The sequence below is a fragment of the Gadus chalcogrammus genome, chromosome 14 (genome assembly GCF_026213295.1).
Source record: "Gadus chalcogrammus isolate NIFS_2021 chromosome 14, NIFS_Gcha_1.0, whole genome shotgun sequence".
NCBI classification, from domain to species: domain Eukaryota; kingdom Metazoa; phylum Chordata; class Actinopteri; order Gadiformes; family Gadidae; genus Gadus; species Gadus chalcogrammus.
Window position 1 is genome coordinate 3,108,657 of NC_079425.1, and position 15,110 is coordinate 3,123,766.

The 15,110-nt window shown below is 45.4% G+C and overlaps 2 protein-coding genes across 2 annotated transcripts in view; both read right to left on the bottom strand.

Moving 5' to 3' along the window:
* Nucleotides 1-14,327, bottom strand: part of slc6a5 (solute carrier family 6 member 5) — a 20,660-nt gene extending 6,333 nt beyond the window's left edge. Inside the window, exons 1-12 of the mRNA XM_056608009.1 lie at nt 14,248-14,327; nt 12,532-12,664; nt 8,443-8,928; nt 7,230-7,383; nt 6,524-6,655; nt 6,227-6,400; nt 4,771-4,921; nt 4,108-4,240; nt 3,317-3,451; nt 2,513-2,616; nt 2,050-2,174; nt 1,162-1,274 (exon numbers count right to left, since the gene is read on the bottom strand). Of these exons, the coding sequence (XP_056463984.1) occupies nt 1,162-1,274; nt 2,050-2,174; nt 2,513-2,616; nt 3,317-3,451; nt 4,108-4,240; nt 4,771-4,921; nt 6,227-6,400; nt 6,524-6,655; nt 7,230-7,383; nt 8,443-8,928; nt 12,532-12,664; nt 14,248-14,327 (1,920 nt within the window). The remainder of the gene's footprint in view (nt 1-1,161; nt 1,275-2,049; nt 2,175-2,512; nt 2,617-3,316; nt 3,452-4,107; nt 4,241-4,770; nt 4,922-6,226; nt 6,401-6,523; nt 6,656-7,229; nt 7,384-8,442; nt 8,929-12,531; nt 12,665-14,247) is intronic.
* Nucleotides 14,064-15,110, bottom strand: part of prmt3 (protein arginine methyltransferase 3) — a 39,973-nt gene continuing 38,926 nt past the window's right edge. The window contains exon 16 of the mRNA XM_056607936.1: nt 14,064-14,469. Within this exon, the coding sequence (XP_056463911.1) occupies nt 14,360-14,469 (110 nt within the window). The 3' untranslated portion in view covers nt 14,064-14,359. The remainder of the gene's footprint in view (nt 14,470-15,110) is intronic.

Consider the following 15,110-nt stretch of genomic DNA (forward strand, 5'->3'; position numbering starts at 1 on the left):
CAACGTTATGTTGTCTTCATGGCACAGAGCACCAGGCTTCAGTTGCTCCCACAGTAATAAACATTTTATTATTTATTGGGCCTGTACATCAGAATGCATAACAGGATTTTTTGTTGCTGAGGGTCCACTATTGTAGTACTTTAAAATTCTTAATTAACATTAATAAACCATAAACTGATAGGCTAATGAAAACTTTATTTGCCATGTCTCACACGAGAACAGCTAAGGCAATTTCAAACATAACAATGTCTCCCCAGTGACAAATCATATTGCTATAAATGACTTAACAATGACCGAAGCAAGCGTGACGACTAACATCATGACTAACATGCCATTGCAGCTCTGCTCCCAGATGGATGGGTCGTTGTGATGTACAAGCCCTATAATGGTGTGTGCATTATTCATACAGCTAAGTGTGTTTGTATTAGGATCTCACCTCAAGGCCTCTTAGAGCAGAACTTAAGGTGTGGGGAGGAAAACGCTGGTGTATCTTAATATGGGTCTAAATATGTGCATCAATTGCAATTAAATGCAAACAAGTATATGTGTATAAATAAATGTATGCATACATATATGTTTGGAAACATATGTGCATGAATATATTTGTATAAAATATATGTGTATCAATATATGTGTATAAAATATATGTTTAGAAATAAATGTGTACACAAATATATGTTTAGAAATATATGTATGTGAATATATATGTATATAGCCGCATGGAAGCAGCCAGCAGCTGTGTTCTTTTGGTTTGGTCTGAAGTCCACCTGCTGGAGGGCAGAGGAGTAAGCAACGGAGAGCCAGGCTAAGGCCCAATCCCATTTCTACCCCTTCCCCCTTCCCCTTCCCCCTTCCCCTTACCCCTTCAAAACAAGGGGGAGGGGTAAGGGGAAGGGGTAAGGGGTAGATATGGGATTGGGCCTAACAGTGACCTTCAGGTAGGAGGGGGTATCTCAGGTAGCCCAGGTCGGTCCTTGAGCTCGTATCAAACACTCTTCTCCTGTTTCATTCACACAGCCTGGTAGCCCATAACATGCTCACAAAAGCACCATTCTGCCTACCGGTATGTGTGTGTGTGTGTGTGTGTGTGTTTGTGTGTGTGTGTGTGTGTGTGTGTGTGTGTCTGTGTATGTGCATGCAGAGATAGTGTTGGAAGGTTACCATGGTATCCAGTCCGAGGGTCAACAGCATGAGGAAGAAGATGATGGCCCAGAACGGCGAGAGAGGCAGACGGGTCAGAGCCTCGGGATAAACCACGAACGCTATGCCTGGGCCTGGGCACACACACACACACACACACACGCACACACACGCACACGCACAAGAACACGCACAAGAACACGCACACAAACGCACACACGCACACACACACACATGCAAAAGAACACGAACACACGCACACGCACACACACATACACACACAAACATACACACACAAACGCACAAACACACACACACACACAGACACACAAAAGCACACACACACGCACATATACAAACGCACACACACACACGCACACACAAGCAAAGTTCAAGTACTGAAGTATTTCAAACATTTATGAAAAAGTATGATTAATAAGTTATATTAAAAAGACTTTTCCCGTAGTTTATTTATATTGAAGATATTGAATAAGTGTGAGAACAATGGTGCTTTTTCAAAGAGTAAGAAACAATGGTCAGTAATGCACCTCAGAATATGATTATTGGGTTTCCAATTATCCTCTCTATAAAACAAAGAAACCACTAGGAATGAAAAGTGTTGATGAATGGATGCTGTCTCCCCTGGGTTGTTCGTCCAGAAAATGTATCCTCCTTTTGTTCGCTTTGCCAACTTGGGTTTGGTCAATTCACTGTGGTTGATTTAATTCAGGTGACTGAGCCAATCCTGGATTCACGGGAATTATTCATAGTCCATCCATGTTCATAGTGTTGCGATGCATCATTTGAAACCTAGGCCTGTTTGTCATTACCAATACACGCACATTGCAAGACACGCACACTCAGTGGTCCGTGTGCGGCAGACTGAGGTGTGACGTCATGCGGTCTTACCTTCGTCCGCCACCTTCTCTATCGGCACCTTCAGCTCGTGCGCCATGAAGCCTATGACTGAGAAGATGACGAAGCCGGCAAATATACTGGTGGCGCTGTTTGTACAGGTCACTATTATAGTGTCCCTGAAAGGAAAATAAAGCAAAATGCTCAACGCTCTTTTCATTGTGGAAGCACATGATCATTTTAAATAAGGATACGGATCTAAACACATGCTCTAGCCGTGGTGGGAGAGAGGTTCAGCAGTGCCACCTACTGGCCAATACATATATTGCACTTTTACAACTTCATAAAAAGTTATCGTTAATTTTCTTGTCGAGGTTTTCATATTCCAATTTGTCCCATACACAACATACGAATAGAAAAATAACTAGAGACATAAAAAGAAAGCAACTTGCAATATAACTTAAATGAGTAGTGTTTTGTTATGGACAGAGGGGGCAGTGGTGGGCACATGGTTTACCGGTAGCAGTTGTTGTGGAACTTGTTGTAGGAGGAGAGAGTGATAAGGCCTCCCCACGCGGCCGACAGGGAGAAGAAGATCTGGGTGGCAGCGTCCTTCCACACCTAAAACAGAGCAGGAGGAGGAGGAGGAGAAGGTGGAGGAGGGGGAGGAGGGGGAGGAGGGGGAGGAGGGGGAGGAGGGGGAGGTGGGGGAGGTGGGGGAGGAGGGGGAGGTGGAGGAGGGGGAGGAGGAGAAGGTGGAGGAGGGGGAGGAGGCGGAGAAGGAGAAGGAAGTGGAGGTGGAGAAGGAAGAGGAGGAAAAAGAGTTGGAATTGGAGGAGGAGGAGGAGGTGGAGGAGGAGAAGGAGTTGGAGGAAGAGCAGGAGGGGGAGGAGGGTGAGGAGCCGGAGGAGGTGGAGGTGTAAGTAGAGGAGGAAGTGGAGGAGGAGGAGGATGAGGAAGATGAGGGGGAGGGGGAGGAGCCGGAGGAGGAGGTGGAGGTGGAAGTAGAGGAGGAGGTGGAGGAGGAGGAGGATGAGGAGGAGGGAGATGAAGAGGAGGGGGAGGAGCCGAGGAAGAGGTGGAGGTGTAAGTAGAGGAGGAGGAGGATGAGGAGGTAGATGAGGAGGAGGAGCAGATCCACACACTGGTCAGATGTTTGAGGTCATGTGTGACAGTCAAGAACCGAGATGAACACAGGCATTGGTATCTCGCTAATCTTTTGCAAACCTCTTTATTATCTATCATTATGGAACTGTTTTACTTTGTCAGCATCCTTTTATTGGTTTTATCTGGGAGGTATAGGGAATAGTGTCCAGGGTACCTTGGCGTCGATGAGCTTCTCCCACTTGGGGGTGATGAAGTAGAGGATGCCGTCGCCGGCCCCGGGGAGCGTGAGGCCCCTGATCAGCAGGATGACCAGAACCACGTAGGGGAAGGTGGCCGTGAAGTACACCACCTGGCCAGCAGGGGGAGGAGGGAGAAATAAAACAGATGGTTGGAATACAAGTACCGAGAAGATAGATAGATAGATCGATGCAACTTTATTAATTATTAGGAGGGGGTATTCCTTATAACAGCACAGCAGCAGTGGAAGACACAGGATAAGATACAATATAATGCAAATACATATAGCGCTAAGGAAAACAAAGAGAGATGCTAAAGTAAATGCTAAAGTCAATGCAAACAGAACAAACAGGACAAGCTAGTTCATCCCTGAGTTCTGTGTCACGTTCAGAAACATCTAGAAATGAATTTTATATTTTAACAAAGTGCAGGTATCCTTTTTTTTAAATAATAAAAATGTGGAAACCGTTTGAGCAGGTCACTTTAAGGCATACATTAGTTGGTAAACCAATATACTTGGATAAGATAGGATTTGGAATAAATTACGTTTGCCTATTCTCAAAATACATATCGTTTGGAACTGTATGAGAAACAAGTTGTATCTACTACAGTTTGGCCTTGCGGCAAACTGGTGCATTTACAATAACCTGTCGAATCCTCTAGAGGGCAGCACTGCTCAAGAAGTAAAACTAAGGAGTTCCGTACATGGACGCCCCCTGTGGCCACAGAGGATAACAACAGATGAGGAGTAATGCGCTGACCACGCACCTTTCCGGATGACTTGATTCCCTTAGCCAAAGAGGCGTAGACAATAACCCAGGCCAGGAACAGGCACCCGGCCAGGGCCCAGCGGATGTCACCGGGAAACTCAATTCCTTTGGAAATGTGCAGTACGTTGTATCTGTAGGAAGGTCAGAGCAGTGGTTCTCAAACTCTTTCTACTAGTGTAGGCCTACCCCCTGATCTTTTTTCAGATGAATAGGCTACCCCCTTCATCGGCTTAAAAATGTATTTGGGAGAAAAATTATAAAATGAACATAAATAATGTATGCGATTTCTATGCGGCACATGAACATTAAAAGGTGCAAATACTCAAATTGTTGTCAGAAACATGGACCTGTGCTTCATGCAACTGTTGGCAAATTTCTCCGCATAAAAGAAGCACAACGCCAGGAGGGTCAGTGCATGAAGAAGTGAATCCCAATACAATATATTCCTTCTGAAACGGACAACATATTGGTGTTTCTGGATACGCTTTTGTTCTCAAGGATTCTCTTTTCTCAAAGTCCCAAGAGCCACTGCTGGACCCGCACGGACAGAATATTAAGAATAGGGCGAGGGGCCTCCACATTAACACCTATTATTTTTTTCCCAACAATACAATAGGAATATAGGCTACCCGGTGGTGAATATCTGCTGTGTCCGACTCACTTGAAGTACTCCTCGCTGGGGCTCACAAAGGTCTGGTTGGGGTCGACGGTGGTGTTGAGCAGTTTAGTCAGGTTTCCGACCGCGTTAGCCGACAGACAGAAAGAAGTGTTCTTTACGGATGAAAAGTTTCTGTCGCGGAGGATGCAGGTGTCTGTTCCGATAAAATAAGCAGACATCAGAGAATGGCACACAGGCCAACCTACAGCATAACAGAGCATCTGAGAGCCTCATGGCCTGGGCCTATCGAAACCTAACCTAGAAGCATTTCAAATACATGGTTTGGTTGTTTTTTCCCTGCTTTAAAATTCTAACTGATAAAATGTCTGTATTAATTGTAAAAAAGTAAATGGCATAGCCCTGTGCACGTTTCCAATAGAAAAAATGTGCCATAATATTGTGACTGAACCATTGAGCCTGTATGTAAATACAGAATGTAGGTCAGCATCTATTATTTTATTAATATTTACGTGGTGTTTTATACGATTGTTTTTTTCCCCAGGCGAAATATACAATAGCCTATGTAACAAAATAGGCAGGTGGCCTTTTTAACAATAAGCATATCTTTATGCATCACATTATTAACTCTAAAATAGACAAAAGCATGATGGCCAACATAGAGAGGGGACAGAGAGAGAGAGTTGATGGTTTGTTTGTTTGTCTGTGTGCTTGCGTGTGCGTGTGCATGTGTGTCGGGGGGAGGAGGTGTAATTGCAGAACATGACCAGAAGAGGTCTGTCTCGGGACCACTGCGGTACTGCAGAACCACGGTACAGTAAATTTGTCAAGCAAGCAGTTTTTGTGCTGAATTCGCAGAAGAAAAGAAAAGCAGGATAGTTTTTTTTTATCGAATCGTGTCATTTATTTTTCCCAATTAAATCGAGATATGTTCATCCTGCTCTAGCCTGCAATTTATCGAACTAATAAGCCTTTGTTAATAGCAGTGCTAAACATGACTAATAACAATTTACCCGCATATTATCATATTTGAATTATCTAAAACGAATTCTTATTTTAAATATGTTTTTCTTTTTACAAACATGCACTTCGGTTGCAAATAACGCATATACGATTGACACGAATCTCATGGCCTTCTATATAGTAGCCCATAGTGTGAGGTTTCTGTCGGTAATTAAGTTATCTTGCATATACGCGCAGAAAAGGGAAGGTGAAAGAGTTCCCACTGATCTGAAGGTTCATGCGTAAGGAAGAGGACAACGCGGAGCAGAAACAAAACACTGCATCACGGGTCATTATTCATTTTACTGCAGGTCTGTAAGACATCTCAGCTGAGGGAGGCATGACGCATTGCGCATTGTGGAGAGGTGAAATTGGTGCGCACGTGTGTGTGTGTGTGTGTGTGTGTGTGTGTGTGTGTGTGTGTGTGTGTGTGTGTGTGTGTGTGTGTGTGTGTGTGTGTGTGTGTGTGTGTGTGTGAGTGTGAGTGTGTGCGTCTTACCTAATAGGAGCATGTCTTTGTCCTTACATTCCACTGTGTTCCAGTCATTCCTACAGTTAGCCCATGGCAGTGAGCCCTTCAACGAAGCGAATAGGTAGTACAGTGTCCAGCACATTATAATATTATAGTAAATGGCTATCAAGACAGATATTATCAACATGGCAATCCCGCAACCTAAAATAAATAAATGAGACGAAATGTATAAATTACTCTTAAGCAAATAGAAGAGCCTGGTTATAAACAGTGGTTTAAATGTGATTACAGGTCAGGAGCTCTGTGCGTAAAAGCGCAGTTTACCTTGCAGTGCCGGGATGGCTTTCCATACTGACACGGGGCCCTGACTGGCAAACTGGCCGAGGGAAACCTCCATCAAAAAGATGGGGATCCCGGCAATGCCCAGCATAGTCAAATAGGGTATCAAAAATGCACCTGCAAGAAACACACAAACCTGGCTTGATTTAGCGAATCAATGTCGGATTAAGTTTGACTTGTGCATTAACAGCAAGGACCCTTTTCGTTTTACCTTATTGTTATTTATTATTTAACAGATGTGGTTTTGAAAAGAAGTAATTCGCCTTCTTTGCATCAAGAAATGTGTCAATAATAGTCAATTAAAAAAAAAAGCAAAAATGATTACAGCAAACAATAATTATATTAATATAAGCCATAATAACAATTCCCATGTATTTATTCTTTTTCGAAGGCCTATCACCAGCTGGAGGTAGGCCTACATGTTCTGCATCATCAGCGTTAGGATACATATGTACAGTTTATTAATGACGTTGTCTGTGGGAGGAGTATAATGGGCTTTTATATGTTACAACTATTTTGCTTATTTTCCAAATAGGCCTCAAACGAGACCATTTCACAGACAAGCGACTCCAACGGCCCTCATCCCTTTGGAAGTCACCAAGGGCTAAACCACGCTGATGCTTTGGTTAAGTTTTTACTTTATTGTAGGCCTAATTTGTGGCAACACATTTTTGACCAGCTAGAATCTTACCTCCACCATTCTGAAAGGCCAGATAGGGGAACCTCCAGACGTTCCCCAGGCCCACCGCGTAACCCACCATGGACAGAATAAAATCCATCTTATTGGTCCAGTTTCCTCTTTCCTTATTCTCATCCCCCTCTTCATCATCGTCATCATTGTTAGCCTGAGAAAACAGAGTCAGCCTGAGGAAACACTCGGTCACATTTAATATATAACCAAAATACCGAAAAGCTCCGTTTTCTGAGTGGTTTGTGAAGTGATAACAACGAAATGCAACAAACGAAAACGGGGAAAATTTTGAAACCCATCTTCCAATTTCTTTAATTGTGTGAAAAAGTTATTGTGGATTTCAAACCAAATGCACCAGAAATATGAACCCACATTGAGCAGAAAGCTATTTTGTTACACATCATCTCCCAGGCGGAGTGGTTGCAGCTTTTACAGTGGGTGCAGCTTTTACAGTTGGTTCAGCTTTTATAGTGGGTGCAGCTTTTACAGATCCACGGGACGCGTGCACGTTTTCTCAACTCCACCGAGCGGGTGGATGCGCGCGCACGGGGAGGAGGAATGCCCCTCTTGGGGATTGCAACAATGGGTAGAATCCGCAACATTATGCAACACATTACTACACACATTACTACGCAGCGTAAGGGACAGCCGGGTCCGGTCCCGCGGGAGCAGGGTGCGTCTGGGGGGATGCCCCCCCAGACACAACACGCATGGCGCAATGCAGACACGGAGACCGTGTCCAAATTACAACCATTCATAAATTGTGTGGCTTGAACGCCACGGAACCAAATCCACCAAACTACTGCCTTGCGTCCACCTGCGGTAAAGCCTGCGCTTATCGTTTAAACAGCAGCCATGCGTAAAACCCTTTGTAGAGATGGAGCGTTTATAGTTGGTGGATTTTGGAATTGATTTGGACACAAATATGAAACCCGACACCGGGATGAATGAAAAAAGAGCGCCATGCAGGAGCAAGAATGCGCTCAACGAATCGATGTTCCGCAGCCATGGAGTGATCAGATCTATTGTAGGCATGGAGCGGAGGCGTGGATTATTTACTACAGGATGACAGCTTTCCACATAATAACACTACATTTAGACGAACGCGTGTAAAGGCTAAATCGAAGCCAGAATGCACCTGCTCTGCCTGGACAGGTTCCGGATGATCCAATCTAAGGCTGATACGGCGTGAAACTCTTTCCCGATCACTTACCAACGCCACGGGCTGCACAGACGTGTTGCCATCCGTGCCCAGGATGATGGTGGTCTGGCTCATCGCAGTCCAGTTGCTCGACGCGCTGTTTTGATCCGTGTCGCTGCGTAACGGGTCCCCATAATGGACCGCCGTCCCCCGGCCCTGGGAGGCTGACGTTGAGCCCCCGAGCAAAGCCCCGGTGGAGCCGCAGGAGTCCTTCCGGAAGGCCACGGAGCCGGGCACCGCCGGCGCCGCGTTTTTAAACGTCCCATACACTTTAGTAGTCTCGGCTTCCCCGAGTTTATTATCCGCCGTCGGACAAAAAGTTTGGCCCTCGGCGCCGGGGGGCGGCTGGGGCGCTGGGTGCGAGTGGTGGGACGAGGCGCACAGCTCTGGTTTTTGTGCCGTAAGTCCCACGGCTCCGTCGGGCTGTAGGGAGGGGGTGTAGCCGGTCGGGCCGGGGGGGGCCGGGGCTTTGGACATGTCTCTCTGCTCGGAGTAATCCTGTGGTGTGGGAACGATGGATGAGGATCAGCCAGAGATATCCAACACACACATGAAATAAGAAACAAAGAAAAAAAAACCTTCACAAGCGTTATCTTAAACCTTTCATGGCGGGATGGTCAGAGTCGACATCTGTGTTTTTTATTCTAGAGAAACTGAATCTTAGGATTTGCTAAAATTGTAAAACTGCCGCATTGTTTTGTCCCACTTAAGTGTTTCCGAAGCGCTTTCACTCGCCTGTTTTTACTTCATGGATGTCCCTGGTTTCTGCTCACAGTCAGTGTGTATGTGTATGTGTATCTCTCTGTCTGTGTGTGTGTGTGTGTGTGTGTGTGTGTGTGTGTGTGTGTGTGTGTGTGTGTGTGTGTGTGTGTGTGTGTGTGTGTGTGTGTGTGTGTGTGTGTGTGTGTGTGTGTGTGTGTGTGTGTGTAGGGGGGAGGAGGGGGGTTTGCTTTCCCCTGCTCGGCGTTTCTGCAAGATTCTTTAATTTTACGCCCCATTTCCCGCATGTCATTCAACCTCGCACATCCAGCGGCTTTATGGGCAATAGACAAGCTGCTGGCTGCTGGCTCTCCCGGCGTCTCTCTGAAGCCTCCCCGGCAGACATACACCCTCCCCGGCCTCTCTCTGCACCCTCCTCTGCCTCTCTCTGCTCCTTCCCCGGCAGACATACTCCCTCCCGGGCCTCTCTCCATACCCTCCCCGGCAGACATACACCCTCCACCCCGGCGTAGGGCTACAGCCTCACCAGACCCGGCGGGTTTACAAATCGATCCCTAAATTTAGCTCTCATAAAATAAAACCACCAGCACCATAAAAGCAACAGAGGAGAATGAAACTGCAACCATTTGGATCTGTAGCAAGTGATAGTATTGAGATAATATAAATATGAAATGGGAAAATGCAGCTTTAACCGTTTTGTTGTCGTTTTTTATGCAAAACGAATGCACTCATAATGATGTCATACAGTGTAAACAGACTGGCCTTTGTACTGGAAGGTAAGAAATAGATCTGGAAAAAGACACAAAAATAGTAAATGCTAGTTGGCGCTCGAATGAAGTAGCGGCAAAGTTTCCCCAAGTCTGCAAAAAAACGCTCCAATCCCACACAGACGGGAGCGCACAGAGTCCATTCTCCAAACAGCACTTTAACTCAGTAACTCTGCATATCGGATGAGTGTCTGCGGGGTAAGACATAAAAATAACCATGAGCCTGTGTTTAAAAAAAAAAAAAACTTAATAAATGCGCAAAAGGGTTAGGGTTAGAGAGTAGGGCACTCACCATGCTGGCAGAGGAGCGCTGTGCTGTGGACTGATGCTGAGGCAGCTGTGGAGGAGGAGAGAGGAGGAGAGACTGCGCGTCGACTTGACTCACAGGAGCGCAAAGCTTTCTACTCCGCGGGAAGAAGACGGGCTCTGCGTCAGAGTGGGGCAGCAAGGTGCCCTTCGCGGGACATTTTCTTGGTCATAGGAGTTTGATAAATCATTGGCCTTGGATTCTGATTTTAAAGGGACCCACGAGCCGGTGGAGACGGTGGAGGGTGGGGGGCGCACTCCCGTAGGTTCGCGGTCACGCGCAAGCGGTGTGAGTGTGAGCGTGTGCGCGCCAGACTGACTCGTTCAAAGTTGATTGATAAGCGCGCGTCTCCGGGGATATATTGGGTACGCAGGTTTGGGTCACGTTCCCGAGCCTTTGCAGGTACGTTGTGTGTGCGTGTGTTTATGTGGGGATGTGATTGAACCCGTAAGTCCAGTGGTGTATATTGTTGCTCTCTGCTGTTCGGGTTTTGGAATCTAACGATGGAGAAAGTACGCCTTTCTCGTGCGTGCGGCTTGGATCATTTGTTGTATAGACCCCCCCCACGGGGGTCTGCACAGCTATGGACATTGTTAATGGCGTGTGTGTCGGAGTTGTTTACTAAACATCGAGTTACAATCGAGAACAAGTTGATGTGTGTGTTTCTGTTGCTTGATAGCGCTCTCGTGTAACTCCGTGTGTGTGTGTGTGTGTGTGTGTGTGTGTGTGTGTGTGTGTGTGTGTGTGTGTGTGTGTGTGTGTGTGTGTGTGTGTGTGTGTGTGTGTGTGTGTACACATTCACTCCGTGCACGTGGAGCGGGGCCTTAAATTGTAGCTTTAGACGTATCAATGCAGCTTTTAAGAATGGAGTGAAAATGGTTGAGTTAAAAATAGCCTTAGTAATCAAAAACCGTCGTTTTGTACGCGCATGGGCAGTGGGACAGCAGCGCTCCTCCGTGCGTCACAAGAGGCGCACGGATGAAGTTAAAAAAAACAAAAGCGGGGGGGCGAGGTTCCTCCGAGGCTACTCATTTGTTAAGATTTGTACGCAAGTTATCTTCTTCTCAGAGGAATCACGTGGTCAGCCAAGAATTGGGTGGCAACCTACATCCAGTGTAGCAGGCCAGGGTACGGGCCAGTGGCACTGCAATGCGTTATAACACCGCAACATGCTGACTACTGCCTCTGGAAACCGATCAGGAACCCTGGAATAAACCATAGAACTCTAGAATAAAACACAGAACCATAAAATAAACCCTAGAACCCTAGAATAAACCCTAGAACCCTAGAAAAAACAATAGAACCCGAGAAAAAACCTGAGAATAAACCATATAGCACTCTAGAATACAACACAGAACCCTAGAATAAACCCTATAACCATAGAATAAACCCTAGAATAAACAATAGAACCCTAGAATAAACCCTAGATCCCTAGAATAAACCCTAGAACCCTAGAATAAACCCTAGATCCCTAGAATAAACCCTAGAACCCTAGAATAAACCCTAGAACCCTAGAATAAACCCTAGATCCCTAGAATAAACCCTAGATCCCTAGAATAAACCCTAGAACCCTAGAATAAACCCTAGATCCCTATAATAAAGGGGATCTGGTGTGCAACGCTGCTGTTACTCCGGACAGCATGGGAATAAAATGAAGGGTGCGTTTAGTTCAAAAACAAATCCCTTGCAAAAGGAATGTTCACACGTGTCCGTAGGGTGAGGAGGATGCGCGCCACCGACCCGAGGCCCCCAGGGGCCCTTCACTCTGCACGCTGCACGGGTCCCCTTGCGCAGCTTGTAAATCTCCGTCCGTTACAGATAAGAGGCTGAGCCGCTGTATTAGCCGGCCGCTTTGGGCTTTAATTACATCGTCAACAGAGAATAATTGTAATTGATTTCTGCTCCTCTTCCATTGTCCGCTCCCCTCACAGCCCCCCCCCCCCCCACCCCCCCTCCAGTCCAATGTAGGCCTCGTGATAAAAGGTGCTTTAGCCGCATGGTCATACCGCACTCTATGACCAATGCATGCACAATTAGATTATTAGCGCCTGCCGATTCATTTTCGATTCATTTTCCAAAGGCCTTCCTTCCTGCAAATAAAACACTGATCTTCCCGAACGTGTCCCGTTAATAATGCATAAAAAACAACAACTCTCGACCAGTCGTGCTGACAAGACTTATTTAAAAAAGAAATGGTTCTGGTATTATTGTACGGCACCCTCAGTATCGAGCCGTATAGAGATTCCCGTCCACAGCCATCCCCGCATTATCCCGTGCATAATAATGAGCAGCACAGTCCTTAATTACAGGAGACCGTGTAATTAATGGATCGCTGCCGCTGTCGCTCTCCTCTCGATCGAAGCCGATGAGATTCCCATCCGTCTGTGGGCGTCTCGAGAGCGGCCCCTGGCTGAAGGTCAGAGCGGGGCCCGACAGCGGCCTGTAGCGGTGAGGGCCAACATTTAGATAGTTCGAAGTCCTTTTAGACGCGGTTATCTTTCGCTTTACGTTTGATTTATAGAGATCTATTTATAGGCTTATACGTATATTTTATTAAGCTACTTTTTTTTTTAAATTGTATAGAGATTGTATCAGTCCTGTTTTACATCAGACCTAATAAACAGACCCAAATAAATCACTGAAGGCTTTTGTCACACAATTGTTTTAGTGAAATAGCCTAAGTGTTTGGCAGATATTTTTTTATCCTTTTAGAACTTAGAACAAGCACCTCGATGTTATTTCACCTTTTAGGGGCAATCACATTTCCCAAAGAACAGCTTAAAGGAATTAAAGTAGGCAATATATATTGGACAATAGCAATTATTTGGCCTTCAGCTGTATTTCAAATATTAATTTTAAATGATTTTAAATGTAACTATCTACTTGACATTGTTTTAACCAAAACGCTCCGTTTAAAAGCAGGCCTGGGAAATAGGCTTTGTTTTCGCTTAGCTGAGTCCACGTTCAGTAAAGCACTAACTCTGCATCAATACGGGGAAGGGGGCGTGTCACTTGCTTCTGCTTCATATTCATTTCGACCAAGCATTTCGCAGGACGCGGGGAGCCGTTATGGCAATAATCAGCGAACACGAACTCTGCCAGCACTAGGACGGAACTAATTCGGGTCTTTAAACGCCTCAAGTCAACAAAGTAGACTGGGCGTTGTAGAATTTGTTACTAATATTCCCCTCTGGAAGCTTTCTCTTTTGTAAAATATCTACTGTTACGACATAGTAGGCCTACAAGACGTAACTCCACCCCTTTTTGTTTTTGGCTTCCGGTCCAGGCTTTGTGCCACCTGGGAATAAAAACTGATCAGCTGGATCTGAGATTAACAACGTTGACAGACAGAGACTCTGAATCACGTCTCAACCTTAGGTATTTCATTTAGTGTGTTAAGTGAAAGCAAAATGGGTCGTTATTGCGTTTTTTCTTGAATGAAACAATAAAAGCAAAAACGGCTAAATCCTTATGTTCTGCTACGAGCGCTAAATGCAAAAAAAATCCATGTTCACCTACTTAACTGTTTCATTTTTGTCTTAACCATGGCAATGAATCTAATATTTTATAATTTCTTATAGCTTTTTTACATTTTTGGCAAAATAACTTTCATTGAAAACGATACTCTAAGTTTAAAAGTTTAATCTAAAGTAATCCGTAATTAGAAAAACAATCCGTACCAAATATCTTTCTTCTGGACGGCCAAGAATAGAATCCATCCTTGTCCTTATCCGATGAGTACAATCAATCAACAATGTGAAGCACTGGTAAGAACTCATTAATGAATAGCCATAACATCCTCTGTAGAACATCCATTACACACTGACACGATTCTGCATTATAAATCTTTATTAAAAAGAACAAATCGCCTTTGACACTTTAGATCCCTGTGATCAAACGTCCCTCCAGTTGTCTGAAATCACGCTCACTCATCTGAAATCACGCTTGTGTGTTTGCGTGTGTGTGCATGTGCATGAGTGTGTGTGTGTGTGTGTGGTCCATGCTAATACTTTGAGTACACACCATCTCTGGAAGAACACATAGAATGCCATCTCCACCTGTGTTTCAGTCCTACGGGTCAAAGGTGGAGTATTCAGAGTCATCCTCTTAGACCCCATCCAGTCAGCTCCCACGCTCACTGCAGCATGTAGGTCTGCCTCCTGTCCCGGAGACTCAGCGTGACCAGCAGCGACCGGGGGTCCTTCTTGTTCTTGATTACTTTGATCGTTCCCTGAAGCTCCTCCCCTAGAGAGAGAGAGGTGAGGAACAGGGTTGAGTCCTGAAACAGCCTCGTCCAGCCGTGTATAATTCATTAAGCTGTAGAATACGTAGGATCACACATCACCTGAGGATGTGTGATTCCCGCTAGCTGATAATATGATTTCGCGCACTCTCATATGATAAATGGACCACATTTATGTAGCACTTTTCTAACAGTGGCCAATCAAAGCGCTTTACAATATTGCCCAACATTCACACACACGCTGTGTCACCCATGCAAGGCGACAGCCAGCTCGTCAGGAGCAGTCAGGGTGAGGTGTCTAAGCTCCCGTTACCGGTCAATCCGCTCTGTCTCCTGAGCCACATGCCGCCCTCTCCTTAAGACCATGTTAACCTAAGTTGATCTAGGACAGTGGTTCTCAACGGGTCTCACTTCAGGACCCACGTGTGTGAAACACATGAGTCATTAAGTCACGACCCAAAGAAAAAAAGACTATTTGCTAATGTTGCAGTAATCAGCATTGCCTTCATGTACTGCTGAACATTGAGTGAATAAAACACTGGTACAATTCGGGTTGAATTTAATGAAAGAGCAAGCCACTGAAAAATCATTGAATCATGAGTTATTCATTCACTTCATTCTAAAGATTACGGTTTGGCATAAG